This window comes from Thunnus maccoyii, chromosome 16 (assembly GCF_910596095.1).
Source record: "Thunnus maccoyii chromosome 16, fThuMac1.1, whole genome shotgun sequence".
In the NCBI taxonomy this organism is placed as follows: Eukaryota; Metazoa; Chordata; class Actinopteri; order Scombriformes; family Scombridae; genus Thunnus; species Thunnus maccoyii.
The window spans coordinates 22,903,140-22,919,475 of NC_056548.1; the positions used below are offsets into that span (position 1 = coordinate 22,903,140).

Sequence of the window (16,336 nt, forward strand, 5' to 3'; positions counted from 1 at the left end):
TTTGCGTGCAGGTATGAAAAGCAAGGCAGCAAATGACAAGCTCCATTTTTCATTGCTGTTACTTCAGAGACAGTAAGAACAGATGCCCTATTGGGACTTTGATAAGCACACACACGTGAGCAGACGTCAACACACTCATTCACACAAACACATGCACACACAAAACAGTGCTGGAATCGTGGTACTGACCCTGTTAAATTTCTCAATTAAAATCACTTTCCCACATATTTGCATGAGCATCATGCTACTTACCCTATTCAATTTCACTTGAAATCATGAGAGTAGACATGCACATAGACACACACAAGCAAACTTACACAAATCAGACAGTTTTTCAGGGAGACTCCAGGTTTTAATGTCTCAGCTGTTTCTTCATGGTGTCTTTTCCACAATTTTTTATCTTGTACTGTCATCAAAAATTGCTCATGTTTATTAAATTGTAAATATGTAGTTGCTGTAACTTCTGAAAGGGAAACTCCACCAAGTGTCATCAAGGATATATACTCAAAAAAGCTCCTTCAGAGCCACAGGAGACATTATACTAGTGTTTTCACAGGCTGAGTAAACTGATCTTCATGTGTTAAGTAGGAGTTCCCCTTTAATGTTCTGTACACTAAACATTTAATGTCTATGGTTGCATTCTTAGTTCAGCAATTCTAGGAAGTATTTTACATTTGTTTAATTAAATAACTACTTATTAGGAATTAAACCTGCAGTGCGGAACTGTTACATATAAATGAACATCTGTTACATTCAAGCCCTTGCCAAACGAGTTCACACAATGCTGATTAAGCCTATCACTGCCAGATAAATCTCTCTGTATTTCACAATATGCAGAGTTTTTAATCTGGTGTCAGGTTTGACATTCCCACATTGGCCATATGAATGCATACTGTGCATGCTCTATGGGCAAAGCATGCACTCCAGCCTTAATGTGTGTTGTTACCTTTGGTATGGGAATTTTTTTTAATAGTTTGGGCTGGGCTTCTCAGCATTAACTGAAGGAAATCTTATTGCTACAGCATATAGTGACATTTTAGACAACAGTGTGCTTCCAGGTAGAAAATCATGCAGCTAGATTCTAAAATATTGTGGGAACCAGGGCAGTGGAGGCTTCTACAGCAGCACATTCATGCCTCATGTTTTTTGGAAGGAAATGTTATACAATTACAAAGGATTATTTATGTTCCGGTGTCCACATTCTGGCCATGTATAGGTCAAAGGTATGTATACAAAATGATATACAAAAGTGCGAAAACATTTAGGTTCATTCATTTTGACATTTGTGGTGCACTGGGCACAAAATATCAATAGAAGAAAGCGAGAGTATTTGCATTTTACTATACATTAAGAAAACAAAACAGTAGTGTAGTGGATGTGATTATACATTTGCTGTCTACACTACCAACCCAAATTTATTCTGAACTTGATTTTTTTCCCTTTTTAGTAAGTATTTCAGTTCTACATTACATTATTGCCAACAATTTCCAAAGGTTTTAATTGCCTGTGTGAAGTTAGATGTAACCTTCACGAAAATTGTTTTTGCAGCCAACCAGCGTGTAGGATTTAGTAGCATCTAGCGGTGAGGCTACAGATTGGAACTAACTGAATAGCCCTCCCCTCACCCTCCCCTTCCAGGCATGTAGGAGAAACCTATGGCGGCCGCAAAACTCGCAAAAAAACATGAAAGGCCCTCTCTAGAGCCAGTGTTTGGTTTGTCCATTCTGGGCTACTATGGAAACACGGCAGTGCAACATGGCGGGCTCCATGGAAGAGGACCAGGGATATATTATAAGAGCTGGATAGGGCTCTGCTGCTCAGCCTTGCAGACAATTTTTCCAAGTGGCCACTCATGGTTTTGCAGCGAAAAATCCTCCTACAGCCCAAAAAGCATTTTCCCCACAGACCACCACTGTAAAAGAGACATCTGTAAAACTGTTGACAGGACACCTCGAACTACAAACAATATCAATTATGACTATTTCTATTATGAAATTTTGATCCATGGAGATTTTATATTTGTAAAACTTTCCTTGAGCCTTCACAATGTAAAGTCTATGGGCAGGACCTCGAGTAGGACCTTGTGGGCGGGACTAGAGGGGGAAACGCTACTACGCCTATTCAGTGGGCCGCACAACTCAGAAGCAAACCCAGAAGCTGGAAACTTTTTTCGGCATATGCGCCAACCGAGCAGTTCTTATTGGACTGAATGGGCGCCATTTATAGTCTGGTATCCAGCTCTTATAATACATCCATGAAGAGGACCCACCCCCTATGTAGATATAAAGGGCTCATTCTAAGGTAATGAAAACACAACAATTCTTATTTTCCTAGGATTATACACTAATGAAAACAAATATTATATTCCATTTCTGCCAATAGATCCCCATAAGTCTTACACACTGGTTCTTTAAGCTAGCATTTTCACACTGTGAGCGGCCATGTTGTTGTCACATTATGAAATAATAACAATGTGGCTACAGAACAACAGAGCCTTCAGTCCTTCATCCAGCTCTACATCCAGTTTCATTTCAGTGATCAAGGCATGGTGTTAAACTGCTCAGATAAAAACAGAATGCCTGTCAAGATGTATTTCCACTTGTTACAGCAACACCCCCCTCTAACCCCAGTCCCCTGTCCAAATATCAAAATAGTGTTAATTGTGCTGATGCTATGACTATGATCCAGATTGCTAATTGGCCCTCAGTCTAACCTGCAGCTATTTTGACACAGTAAGTTATCCGATGCTGTCACCCAAAGCTGTGCTGTCAGACTGTGACTAAACGCAATGTGAAAACAGCCCCACCCTTCAGCCATATGTCTTTGTGAGAAATGAGAAAATGTTACTATTTTTATTTTCTAACTATTTTGCCATTTCATCCAAAATACTGCTTACTGTCTGCAATATGCTTTGTTGTCTGCTAGTGTTAGGGTTAGCAAGGGATGCAAGAGGTTGTGGTGGTGTGTGTATTTGTGTGACAGAGGTATTGGACTGGTGGTTAAATGCCAGACTCAACTCACAAGGTCAGGGTGCACAGTGCAACATCTGGCTAAGCTCATGGAGACATTCCAAGCACTACAGTGATGAACTCTCATCAAATCTGTTTTCTGGTAATATAAGGGATTTAAAGCACTTCGGACATACAGACTGAAGATAATTAACTCTACAATTATACACACACCCAAACTCAAGAGACCTACTCACCCCTCCTCCCAGCAAACACACATACAGTATACAAGGTGTGAAAATCATGACTTCAACACCTGCAGTTTGTGTGATAAACAACAAATTACCTTTCACGCTCATGTGAGCCAGCCAGCCACGCATTCAGTTTGTTCACCCATACAGTATATATCACAAGAGTCCAATTAAGACTTCATTTTAAGCGGGGGTGCAGTGCTATTTGTGTAAGTGTGAGGTGGTGGTGGTGGGGGGGGGGGGGGGGGGGGGGGGTGCATGTAAGCCCCAAGATGCCACTGCCGCCACCAAATCAATTTAAATAAAACTAGCAATACTAGGAAGCATACAGTGAGCAGAGTTGCCAGATTATGCAGTTTTCTGACCAGTTGAGCTACTTTTTATTTGATTGGGAGGGCAAAGGTGGTTTTTGCTGGTTTGTGATCATTTGGGCTACTTTTTGTACCATTTAGGCAGTTTCCTGTAATGAAAAGTTACAGGTTACATTACACTGAATCAGACCTTATTCTGTATTCAGTTTTCTGAACTTAAGTAAAAGGAGAAGAGACTGACAGAGCACTGCGTTGGGTAGGCTCAACTGTAGAAACTCGGTGACAGAGGAGATTTGTTGGACAGAAAATCCGAAGCAAGAAAAACAACAAAAAACGCTATAAAGCTATATGTATTGCAGTGTCGGTCTGTTGGTTGGTCGGCCCACCACTTTAGTCCAGACTGAAATATCTCAACAACCATTGGAGAATTGCCATGACATTAATGGTTCCAAGAGGACAACCCCATCTCCTAGAAATGACACTCATATGCTACGAAATTACAACAGCAAATACGTTTTGTTTGAAATATGAGAAAATGTTGTTAACATATTTGACAATGTAGATCTTTTTATTCTCTCCAAAATATCCGATCTTGCAGTACAATATCCGCTAGAAACTACAGCATTATCAAACTTTTTATGGTTATCTTTAAGCACTGCCAGCCTTTGGCTAAGGCTGGGAAAAGATTTAGTCTTGGTTTAATACAGAAAAAAAGTCTACAATGATGAAATGTCATTAACATTAGCAATTCATAGGCATAACTACAGCATTGTATTTGCCCACTGTGTCTGAATTCTGACTCCGCAGGTATGCTATGCCTTCATGACACCATGGAGGCCACCACTATGGAACACTGGGCCTTTTTATTTTCTAAATTTCTCACGGACATGTTTGCAACTTTATGTCAAAATGATTTTACGGTAAGCATCCAGCTGTGTTTTTATTCAGTCTAGTGTCACCCTGCAGCTTCATAATTCTGTCTTTGATGAAGTTGCTTTCCACTCCTTCTAGCAAAGATCTCCAGCTGGATATTTGCCCACAGCCCCCATCCTCTTACCTGGCAGGAATCACTTTCTGCATGATTTCTCTACCACCATTGACAAAACAACAGGGACTCCTGCCCAGACTGCCCAGAAACTTGGACTAATTCTAGACAGCCAGCTGTTGTGTGAGGCTCACACTGCAGCCAAATCCTGATCCTGCAGGTATGCTTTCTGCAAAAGCTGTCAGATCGGACACTTTCTCACCATGAGCACTGACCAGCTCAAGCTTTAAGGTTGCACTCACGCCATTTCATTTTGTTGAAATTTCCAGCTCCTTCTTTTTTTGTGTATCGCAGTCGATGGGGAGCAGCTTCATGATGGACAGGAACCAACTGCTTTCAAATCCACACTGCCCTTTGAGGGATCACATGGACGAGCCTTAAAGAGCAGTTTAGCAGTTCAGGATAAAAAAAATAACCTGAAAGGAAATAGCGGAAGAAATGGTGCAAAAGTGGCTTCTTGTATGAAGTTGTAATTGTTTAAGAGTTGTACATAAGTACTGTTTGTTGAGTGAGTTGGATTGAAACAAAGCAGCTTTTCATCAGCAGCACAAAATGCAGTTGAAGCAGAGCTTTTACTGCAATAAAAAGCAGAATAGTGTGAATTTGTGCCCTTAGACATCTCCCATCTGGTCTACTTAATTTCCCTCACTGTGTTACTCATAAGCCCCACACTGCACAGCTCATTCATGGTGCTTGTGTTGAATTCCAAACCCTGGTATTTGCATATGAGGTTGAAATATCCTTTTTAATGAAATGCACATCAGACGAAGTAATTAGAAAAGTGGATGGTTGTCTCGGTCACTTCATTGCAGTTGGGATTTTCTTAAAACTAGTAGCATCTACACTGTAAAAAATGACTGTGAAATTTACATAAAAACTATGTAAAATCCCTACAGAAAAGTATTGTAAACTCAAAAACATATATTTTTTGTTTAAAGTACAGTGAATTTTTGGAAACTATTAAACAGAATGTTTTTGTTATATTTACAACAACAATATGTGATTACAATCAAATTTATTTGTTAAAACTACAAATATTGGTAACAAAAACAGAGAAATACTGTAATACTCATAACAAAACAATTTAGTTAATTTCACATGCAAATATTGTAAAAACTATAGTTTTAGTCAGTTGTTTTAAAAAATACAAATATATGTAAGTCACTTTACAAGTTTATGCTGTAATTTTAACATGATTGATAAAATGATGCAAATTGACGTAGGCCTATTTAAAATGTTTTCACAAAAAAGTTTTATTGTGAACCTGAGAGGTTACCTATCTATTTAAATATAAAAAATATACAATTTTAATAACATTGCATTTATAATTTAGGCTATTTGTAGCATATTGTAGAGTGTGTGTATAAGACATTCAAATTATTGATATATGCAAAGTAACACTGTTCAGTCCTAATCCTTGTATGCTTTATGTTTCTTTTAGTCTTTATCATTATCATTTTCACAGGCTAAACAACCTAACAGTGCCACCTCTAACCACTTGTACTTTTACTCTCTCATTGTGCACTGAGTCCTCCTAATTTTGAAATTTAAAAGTGCGCAGCTGAAGTTCGTCTCTGATTGGATAATGACGTGAGGGCGGGAGAAGCGCGAACCATTAGCCGTTAGCGTCACTAAGGAGCCAGTGTGCAGTCTGCAGAGCAGAGAACGGAGCAGAAATCTTCGGACCACTTCATTTTAAAAGATTTTAGGACAAATCTACAAGTTTTTTGGAGGGTCTGTGGCTGTTCAATTGGAAGGTAAGCTTCATATTTAGGCTACTCTTTTTTCGAGACCAGACGAAAATGTGTGCTGAAAGCTAGCTAGCTAGCACCAGTCCATATTTAAGACCAGTAACGTTAGCTCAATGTGTGATAACTTAATTCAGCTGAAAAGCACAGGCAAACATTTGAAATCCTAAAAATGATCACCTGCGTCTTTTGTAAAAGCAAATTTGTTACATTAAGAGGCTATGTACTGCATTGCAGAGTACATAGGAATGAGCCTCATTGTCTTTTCAAATGTGCTGGCGCCAACTGTAGTCAAACATTTACCACTTACTCAGCTTTCAAGGGCCATTTTTATCGTGTGCACAATGCACCTGCACCGCAAGCTGCTCCTAAAGCTGTTGTTGCGGATTTAAAATGCGCAGTTTCATTATGTGCCCGCAATTTACACACGGTGAAAGAGCTAGTGTCTCACTTAAATGATCATTTTGGAGAGGGCAGGTCTGTGTCATGTCCAGTAAGTGGTTGTAAGCATGTGTTTACAAAAAAGTCATCATTTACTTCTCACATGTGTAGGAAGCATAAAGCATGCTCCCCTGATGGTATTGATGACATGTACAAGGAAACTCGCCTTCAGCCCCCAAATGTCATTGCCAGTACAGATGATTCAGAAAGCACACATGAAGCCATGCCAACAGCTAGTGCAGCCAGTGATATGCCAGAGAATGATAGTCAGTCTTATCTCAGAAACATGTGTCTCTTTTACCTTAAACTGCAAGGACAGCTGCTTATTCCTGCCTCTACTATACAGACTATTGTTGAGGAGATGCAAAATGTGCACGAGTTAGGTCAAGCCTACACAATAACTAAAGTAAGTTCTTTATTAAAAAATGATATGAGCCTATCAGATGAAGCAGTCACTAAAATATGTGACTGCATTAAAGAGTCAGATTTGTTCTCTGCCTGTCATCAGGGACAATTAAGAACAACATACACCAGAAATCAGACATTCACAAAAATGTTTAAGTACACGGAACCCCAAAAAGTGCTATTGGGAATGGATGAAAACATGACACAAAAATTTGCGTACTACATACCAGTGGCAGAAACTCTGAAGAGCTTTTTGCACTCCCAGTTATGGAGGAATGCACAGCCACAACAGTTTGGAGATCCTGATGTAGAGGTTTTTACGGATTTATATGATGGAAAAATTTTCAAATGTCACCAGTTCTTTAATGAAAACCCTGAAAGCCTCAAACTGATTTTGTATCAAGATTCATTTGAAATTGTGAATCCCCTGGGTTCTGCTAAAAAGACACACAAAGTTCTTGCAGTTTATCTTTCATTAGCAAATTTACCCATTCATTTGCGTTCAAATACTGATAATATGTTTTTAGTCTTGTTGTGTGTTGAGAATGACTTAAAGCGTTTTGGAATAGCCAAAGTTTTCTCAGAGTTGTTGGCAGATCTGAAATCCTTGGAGACAGATGGAATAAATGTAGATGGAAAAACAGTAAAAGGGGGTCTCTACTGCATTGCTGGGGATAACCTTGGTTCTCATTGCATAGGTGGGTTTACAGAGAACTTCAGCCGCTCTCAATATTTTTGCAGGTACTGTGACATCACGAGAAGTGAGTTTGAGGCTGATCCAAATGCCTGTGGTCCTCCACGCACCCCAGAGACGTATGACACAGCTGTTGCTGATCTCCAGGCTGAAAACATCCAAGACGTCAGAGGAATAAAGGTAAACTCTATCTTTAATACCCTTGAGTCTTTTCACGTATCCCAACCTGGTCTCCCGCCTTGTTTAGGTCATGACCTCTTTGAAGGAGTCTTGTCATATGATCTAGCACTGTACTTGAAGAACATTATAAAAATGAAAAAATGGTTCACATACTCACTCTTAAACAGGCGCATCAAACAGTTTAAGTACAAAGGATCTGAAGCACTCACAAAGCCATGTGCTGTCAAACCTGACGGAGCCAAGTTATCAGGGCAAGCCATTCAAAACTGGAACCTTCCGAGATTGCTACCAGTTTTGATTGGTGACAAAGTGCAAAATCATGAGGATGAAGTATGGCAGTTAGCTCTCCAGCTAAAAGACATTGTGGATCTTATTTGTGCTCAGAACATTTCCTTGTCCCAGATAGCATATCTTGACATTTTGATCCAAGAATATTTGGAGTTGAGAAAGATGATGTTTCCTGAAATTCAACTCAAACCCAAGCACCACTATTTGCGCCATTATTCAGCACTGTCGTTGAAATTTGGTCCATTGAGGAGATTATGGACGCTTAGGTTTGAAAGTAAACACAGTTATTTTAAAAGATGTGCCAGACACTTGAAAAACTTCAAAAATATTTGTCAAACATTGTCAGAGCGTCATCAGATGTATCAGGCATATCTTTTAGCTGGGCAAGAATGCAGTAAACTACTGCAAGTGAAGGACAGCTGTGCGTTTTATCCCAACCTCTACAGTGACGCTATTAAACATGCAGTCAGGGAGTTAGCCTTTTCAGAAAGCAATACCACAGTTGCCACAGATATTCAGTACAAGGGCACTGCATATAAAAAAGGACAGTTTCTTGTGTACAGAAATGATGAGTATATGGAGTTTGGTGAACTTCTACTCATCTTGATTCAAAATGACACATCTGTGTATGTTTTGATGGATATCCACAAAGGCATCTTCCTCTCAGAATACCATCTGTATTCTGTGACAAAGGACAGTCTTGGGTTACAATGTATCAACATTAATGACCTGCCTGATTTCTATCCTTTGGTATCATATATTCTTAATGGATTCCAAGTCATTCCACTAAAACACAGTATTGTGGCAAAATAAAGTCCAATTAAAGCTGTTAATTGGACTGTTAGTTTGACATTAATATAAGTGTTACCTGATGCATGTCCCTGTTCTGTTAAGTGTATGTACTGTATATTTTTTCTGTTCTGCATTTCTTCTTCAGTGTAAATATGAGTGACTCAGGGCGAACCTTCCTAGATGTCGCCATCATGGAAGCCCTACCAGAACTTCAAGTAGTAAACAAAAACATCCTGGAAGAGCACTTGCAGTCCATTGGAGTCGAGACGTATGATGATCTACGCTTCGTAACGGAGGCTGATTTGATGACAGTATTAAGACCTGTACAAGCCAGAAAGCTTCTTTCTGTTTGGAAACAGAAATGTAAGTAAAAACACCACAACACACAGCTATTCAACAGCAAAAGCAGACATGGACATTGTGTAATATTGTACAATGTGAATCATAATCTTATTTTTTTGTCATTTAAAGACCAAACTCCCGAGAACAGCTCACTATCATCTGTGGAAGCCTCACCTACCCAACTGCTGTCATCGCTCTCTGTTTCACCCCAAAGTTCATCGTCAACCTCCTCCAGCAGCCTAGGACTTGACACACAGTGGGAAGACAACTTTGAAATTCCATGGAGTAAATTTCCTGAGGAAGTGATGGATTCTTTGGAGAGGGGAAAAAGGCCAGGCCCAAAACTGAGGAGGCAAATGGTCCGGATTGTTGTGACTGAGATGATGGAAAAATGCCCCCATGTAGGTAAAAAGCATTCAACTGATGTTGCAAAGCAAATGGTGGCAAAATATCCCAATTCTCTGCAAGATGTAATAGAGGGCGATATTGTTGGAACAGGCTACCATTCCCTTGTAAAACAGCTGCAAAACAGAATCGAAAATGTGAGGCGCACTTCAACACCCAAAATAAGAAAAAGAAAACATCAGGCTGATGACTCAGACCACACAGATGAGATCCCATTAGAAGAGAGAGCAGCAATGCAGGACACTTACGGATGCATTAAATGGAATGTGAAATTTCTGCCCCGTGAAGAAACTCAAGAGAGCCAGCACCAAAAGAAGGAAAAACTCAAGGAGATGTTCCAACAATCTGATGCCAATCCAGAGGAGGTAAAATGTCTAATGAAGTCCACTTTTTACACACAGCGTCAACATGTCAACCAGGGAAAAAGTATCAAAAGCCTTCGAGAGGAGTGGCCATTTTGGTTTGACGAACTTGGCATGTCGGTCCACTTCAAGGAACTCACTGGGATTGACCTCAAAGAGACATTCACGCGAAATTTGGATTTGAAGGGAAAAAGGCTTCTCAACTACATGACCACAGTTTATGTCACCAAGAGTAATAAGTTCCTTCAGACTTATGCAAGGCTTCAGAGGATGCGGGGACAGCAGAGTGGCTGCTCAGATGATGTGAAAGAGATGGTCCTGCTTCTGCTCAGCTACTTTGATGAGAAGGAGGAGTCCATGTTCTTCCATGTAGAAGATACCTGTCTGGCAGAAGAGGTCCAACTGGAGCAAGTGCCTCTGACACCTGCTGTTATTGTCTGTGGTAAGTCTGTTTCATATCTCTTTTTTTTAATTGCACTGTTTATAGAATCTGTCATGTGAGTGCAGCGCTTATTAATATAACCTGTTAAATAATTTGTTCATAGGACAGTCCTGCTATTCCTCAACAAGGTACATGCTGAGTCTGGATCGGAACCTCATCAACACAAACATCTCCTCCTTCATTTCTGCATTGTGCCTCATGTTCGGGAGCTACTTCTGTTTCAACATCCATTATCCATCTGAGCTGGCTTCAACTCTGGAGTTTCTTCAAAGGTGAGTAAACATGGCATGGCATTTCTCAGACCTGTACTTTAATTAAGCCTAAAATGGCTAAGCTACACAAAAACTGCCTTAATAGTTCCTAGGGCCAAAAACTGCCCCATTGAAACCCATTAAAACCACTATTTTTGATCCCACGTTTATCTTGACAAAAACTAATGCATTCCTTTATGTTAAGATTTCGGTTTGGACCACAGGCTTTCAATTTGTAGTTTTTATATTTGTCCATCAGGTGGCACCACTTTTACCCATTCAAAGCATGCCGCAAAGTTTCACACTTTTTATTGTTTTCTGGAAGAAAAGTGTGTGTGCTATTGATGTCGGATAATGTTGTGTATGTGTACTCACTAAATGCATTTAATGGAAATTATTTAGTTTTTTTTGTATAAAAACAGCATTATGTAGAGTTATGTAAACATACTGGCATTGAAAGGGTTAAAAAGCTAAAAATATAATTAATATTTGATATGTATATTTCAGACTCTAAAAGAGTGACATGTTTAAAGTAGAAAAAAATATCAAAATATACTATTTTTATAGCAGTTCATGGGAACAAGCCACGTTTTGGCTTTAAAAACATCCACGAAGTAAATAAGTTAAGAACACATGAAGTTTTTTTTTTTAACTGATCAATTAAAATGCTTAATATGCTTTTATTCTACAGGTGTTTTTTCTCGATAAACCCAGAAAAAGGAACTAAGGTGGAGAATAAAAACTCGAAGCGTCGTCTCAATCTGAACCCTCGAGTCCTCACCCTGATCCAGGACCTCTCCGATCACGAGTGGCGTTAAGCCTAAATATGGACTCCTTCTGTGCACTCTGACTGTTTGTTTGAGAAGAGGTACTGTTACTTTTCGCTTTGTTCAATCCACAATGTGTATTATGGTAATTAAGGCACAACGTAATTTTTGTTATTTTGCAAAAATACCTTAACAAACGTGCATTCTTATTTTGAGGGGGTACGCCTCTCCACAGATCTGACCTGTAACTTGGCCTGTTGGCATCACGTGATTGTCTCCATGGAGATAGATAAGTTTTATGCCATACTGTGGAACATTCAGAATGTAAACAAAATTTTGATTGAATTGGGTTGTTGTTGTGTGCCTGACACTTAAACTTTGTTTGTTAAAGTTTGTTAAAAATGTCCAGATTTAAAGAGGCTAATCTTCTGGAGTATCTCAACTTGGATTCAGTCATAGTTCAAGAACCATTATATGTAGCTTCTTTGCATGTTGTATCTGTTGAAAAAAATGCATCCAGTTGTTTACAACTATTATTGCTGTTAAATAAATTTCCCAAAAGTGATATTTTTCTCTCGTCTTTTCTCAAGATGTATTTTTGCAGGTTTATACGTAAATTTTACATTATAACTTGATTATTAAAACATAAAAACACAGCATATTTTGAAGAGATTTTATATATAATATACAGAACCATTCCATTTAAAATGCAGAGTTTTACTGTTGTTCTACCGGTTTAAATTAGTTTTTGTTTGATATTTCCCTGTTAATTTTATCATTTATTGATGCACAATTAGCAGTTATTACATGTAAAAAATACAGGAAATGGTCTATTTATATACAACACCGTTATGTGAAATTAACAAAAAAAAAATTGTAGACTTAACAGTTTTTTAATGTGATTCAGCCGTGATTTCATTCACTGTAAATCAATTTACATATTTCGTCTGTAAAGTTGTCTACTGTGCTGCTGTATTTTTTACAGGAATTCTCTGGTAACCACAGCTGCCAGCGTTTTCCTGTAAAAACAACAGTTTTTTTTTTACAGTGTAGTAGCCATTACTGCAGCTTAAAAGGTACAGTTCAACATTTTGGAAAATATCCTTATTTGCTTTCTTTCCAAGAGTGAGATGAAAAGATCTATATCAATTTTGAATTTGTGCATTAAGTAAGTAAATATCTGATGTAAGGATATATTTAGCCTGGCTTAGCATAAAAACTGGAAGCAGGGGGAAAGAGATAGCCTACAGTTCTGAGCAAGGTTCAATTAAACACCTACAAACACCTCTAAATATTATTATTATTAAGCTTTATTTATTCAGGTAATCTCATTAAGATCATCATATTTCGCAAGAGAGACCTGTAAGCAGGTTACATACACACAAGATCACAATAAGACTGCTCGTTCACATCACAATCACAAAACAATCGTCGTACATGCAGTAGGACTAATTATAATGTTGTAATTTGTATGTTTAACCTGCACAGGAAGACAGAAACTGTAATTTGTGGTTTTAGAGAGATTCATTCTTCCCAGTGGATGAATGCTACTGACTTTTGAGCCCCTGATATTTCCCCTAGCACCACCGTGAGGCACAGAGAGGCAGCCGTCATTAATTAGGCCCCAAACTCTGGAACAGTCTCTAAATCTGCTGACACATTTAAATGAAATCTGAAATCTTTAATTCAATTTTATTTAGTTTAATTTCTGTGTTTTATCATAAAAGTTATGATTCTCTGCTTTTATGTTAAACACATTGTGTTGCACTTCATGCATGAATTATGCTATATACTGTAAATAAAGTTTATTATTATATTATTTTACTGAAATGTCTCGTCAACTATTGGGTGAATTGCCATGAAATTAGATATTATAATATACAGATATTCATTGCCCCCACAGGATTAATCCTAAAGACTTGGTGATGCATGGACTTTTCATCATACACCACCAGCAGGTTGATATTTAAAATATCTCTACAGCTATTAGATGGATCAGCACAAAGTTTTGTATAGAAATTCACTATCTGCATATTATTCTTGTCATTATGAGCCTGTTAGGATGTTCAGCATTAATACAGCAGAGTCGCTAGCATGGCTGCAGACTCTTTTTCTTGTATGAGTTAGTTACAGCTTTTTGATGTCGTCTTTTGGTGCTTTGGAATCCATGTAAAAAGCATTTGCAGCTGCTTTGTTGGATAGAAATCAACAGGAAAAAAAACTCAAACTAGTATAACAATTTTTCTACAACACATTTACGATGATGGGTACCCTATAAATTATTCATTATTTGCCACATATCCTTTTGAACCCACTCTGAACACTAATTTGCTAAAGCTCTTCACCTGTGCATTCAGAATCTGGCAACCCTTGCTTTGTCCACAGAAGTACTGAGCAGATGGGTTGTTCAACAAGAAATTGGTTAGAATAACACCTAACCTCTTATACAATCACAATATGTCCTTTTTACATTTGTTTTATATGAGTTAAACAGACAAGAAATGTGTTGATAGGCATGACAGAGCCAGGCTAGCTTCCCCCTGCCTATAGTCTTTATGCTAAGCTATAGTACACACGTCCTGACTCCAGCTCAAACTTATGATGTTGTAATCATTTTCCTCATTTCCCATTTGGAAAGAAAGCAAATAAGTATATTTCCCAAAATGTTGAACCATCCTTTAAGGACTCCTCTGCATTCAGCTTTACTGTTTGCCACTTTGCTAACCTCTGTTTATTGAGGCAAGGTGTTAAGTTTGACACAGTCTGAAACTTTTGACTCTGCATGGTATACTGTTAAAGATTGCTGGTGTGAGAAACTCTTAGTGTTTGCAGGATGACCCTATTGTAAACAACACTTTTTGTCTGTGTGTAGTTTTGGAGTGCTGCCTATTGATTCACTCACTTGGAAAAACTAGCTTAAATGAGAGTTACAATTTCCAGTCCTGTCTGCTGGGAATTATTTTCCACTCTGCAGTGTCATGGAAGGTCCTGATAACGAGGAGATGCCTTCTAAACACAAGCAGATAATTGGCTATGACTTGTGTTACAGTAGCAAGTGTGTAGCTTATGTTTGGACAAGACTATCCTCTTGTGAGTTTGTGTGTGTACATTTTTGCTGCACGTGCACAAGCTTGGCTATGCATTTAACTGCAGAGGGTATGTGTATGTGTGTGTGTGTGTGTGTGTGTGTAGAGATGGTGTCAGTCTCAAGGTCAGACAGCCACATCGTCTAGGTATCTGAGGAGGCAAACTCTCAGCAACAGTGAGAATTCAATGCTATATTAACCATACAAGTAAGTAAATCACAAAATAAATGTAAATGTAATCTGTTAGTTACTGAGAGAAAACATGTAATTAAATTACAGTAACTAATCAAAATGTTGGTGATTACAAAGGGTTTACATCCAAATACATTCCTTTCAGTAAAATGCTTTGCATCTTCTTGCTGTGCAGGAATACCTTCTTTTGTCATATTTCCAGACAACGCAGGTGAGCAAAGCTCTTGGGACAAATTTGAGTGCAACACCATCAAGGGCAGGATGGCTTACAAGGAGCTGTCTCTACGTCTACAGGCCCCATTCATTTGGCAGTATTTGCTAAAATTTTAAGCATTGTTTTTGATTGGTTCTCATGTTTGAAGTTGCACCACCTCTCTGCCAATCAAATCAATGCACATTGCTCTAAGCAACCTGATGTCTGCCATGCCTGCGACCAGCCCACCACATCAAGGCGGGTGGCCATGCTGTCGGACAAGAACGTTTAAGTGCTGGAAATGAGGTCAACAGTGAAGTTTACACCGCCTGGTTTAAATGTATGTTTTTAGGACTTTTCAGCTTTATTGCCCAGTTTAAAACATCTGTTAGAAAAGTAATGAAATGTAAGAAGTTACATAACTTTGATGAAGTAATTAAAATAGTTACATTACTTATTACATTTTTAACAAGGTAACTAGTTATCTGTAACCTAATACATTTCAAACGTAACCTTCTCAACACTGTTAACCAAGCATGTGTTTATGTGTGGGAGAGAGTGTGAGAGTAATTGTGTTTGAGAGAGGGAGGGAGAGAGATGGAGTGAGACAGTTTGACAGAGAGGGATTGTGTGTGTATGTGTGTGTAAAACTAATACTGTATTAATTAACTTTCAAGAGGGAGTCAGAGACCCCCACATGAAAAAAAACACCACTAAATAAAAACTGACATGATAAATGCCAGACATTCAGGGTCACTAAAGAGGGTCATGAATAAAACACACATTGACTGCAGCAGAGTAAACCACACTAAGTAAAAATAAATCAGGTGGATTTAGTCACTGAACATGTTTCACCATAAGATACATTCATGCTCTCCACACAGTAAGCATTAATCTGCACAGCTAGAATCATAAGACACTAATAACAGGTAGAAAATGCAATGTAGTGGTTCAATTTTTTACTCCCCCTCATTTGTGATGTCATCGTATATCTTCAAAGAGGTAGCTCAATGTGATTCTTTATTGGACCTTCAAGGGGAGCTTTACGGAGGCAGCATTAGCTATATTTTTGCCAAATGATGACATTTTTTATGATATGCAGTCTATACAGATGGGAATTAGTGAAGTGGATAATGCTGTAGCAGTCTGTTGAGAAGTTTCTGTGGTACCTTTCATTTCACAAACAGGAAAGG

The 16,336-nt window shown here is 38.5% G+C and overlaps 1 protein-coding gene across 1 annotated transcript; it reads left to right on the forward strand.

Annotated features, from left to right (window-relative positions):
* Positions 1–5,675: 5,675 nt before the first annotated feature.
* Positions 5,676–12,237, forward strand: LOC121881282. Its single transcript, XM_042388986.1, has 6 exons — positions 5,676–6,312; positions 7,891–8,023; positions 9,249–9,466; positions 9,575–10,654; positions 10,758–10,926; positions 11,597–12,237. The coding sequence occupies exons 3-6, from the start codon at positions 9,256–9,258 to the stop codon at positions 11,721–11,723; spliced, it is 1,587 nt and encodes a 528-aa protein (XP_042244920.1). The 5' UTR covers positions 5,676–6,312; positions 7,891–8,023; positions 9,249–9,255; the 3' UTR covers positions 11,724–12,237.
* The last annotated feature ends 4,099 nt before the right edge of the window (positions 12,238–16,336 follow it).

Coding starts and splice junctions, on each gene's coding strand:
- LOC121881282 (XM_042388986.1), top strand. CDS start 9,256: ATGAGTGACTCAGGGCGAACCTTCCTAGATGTCGCCATCATGGAAGCC. Junction 10,655..10,757: donor ACCTGCTGTTATTGTCTGTG/GTAAGTCTGTTT, acceptor ATTTGTTCATAG/GACAGTCCTGCTATTCCTCA. Junction 10,927..11,596: donor ACTCTGGAGTTTCTTCAAAG/GTGAGTAAACAT, acceptor TTTATTCTACAG/GTGTTTTTTCTCGATAAACC.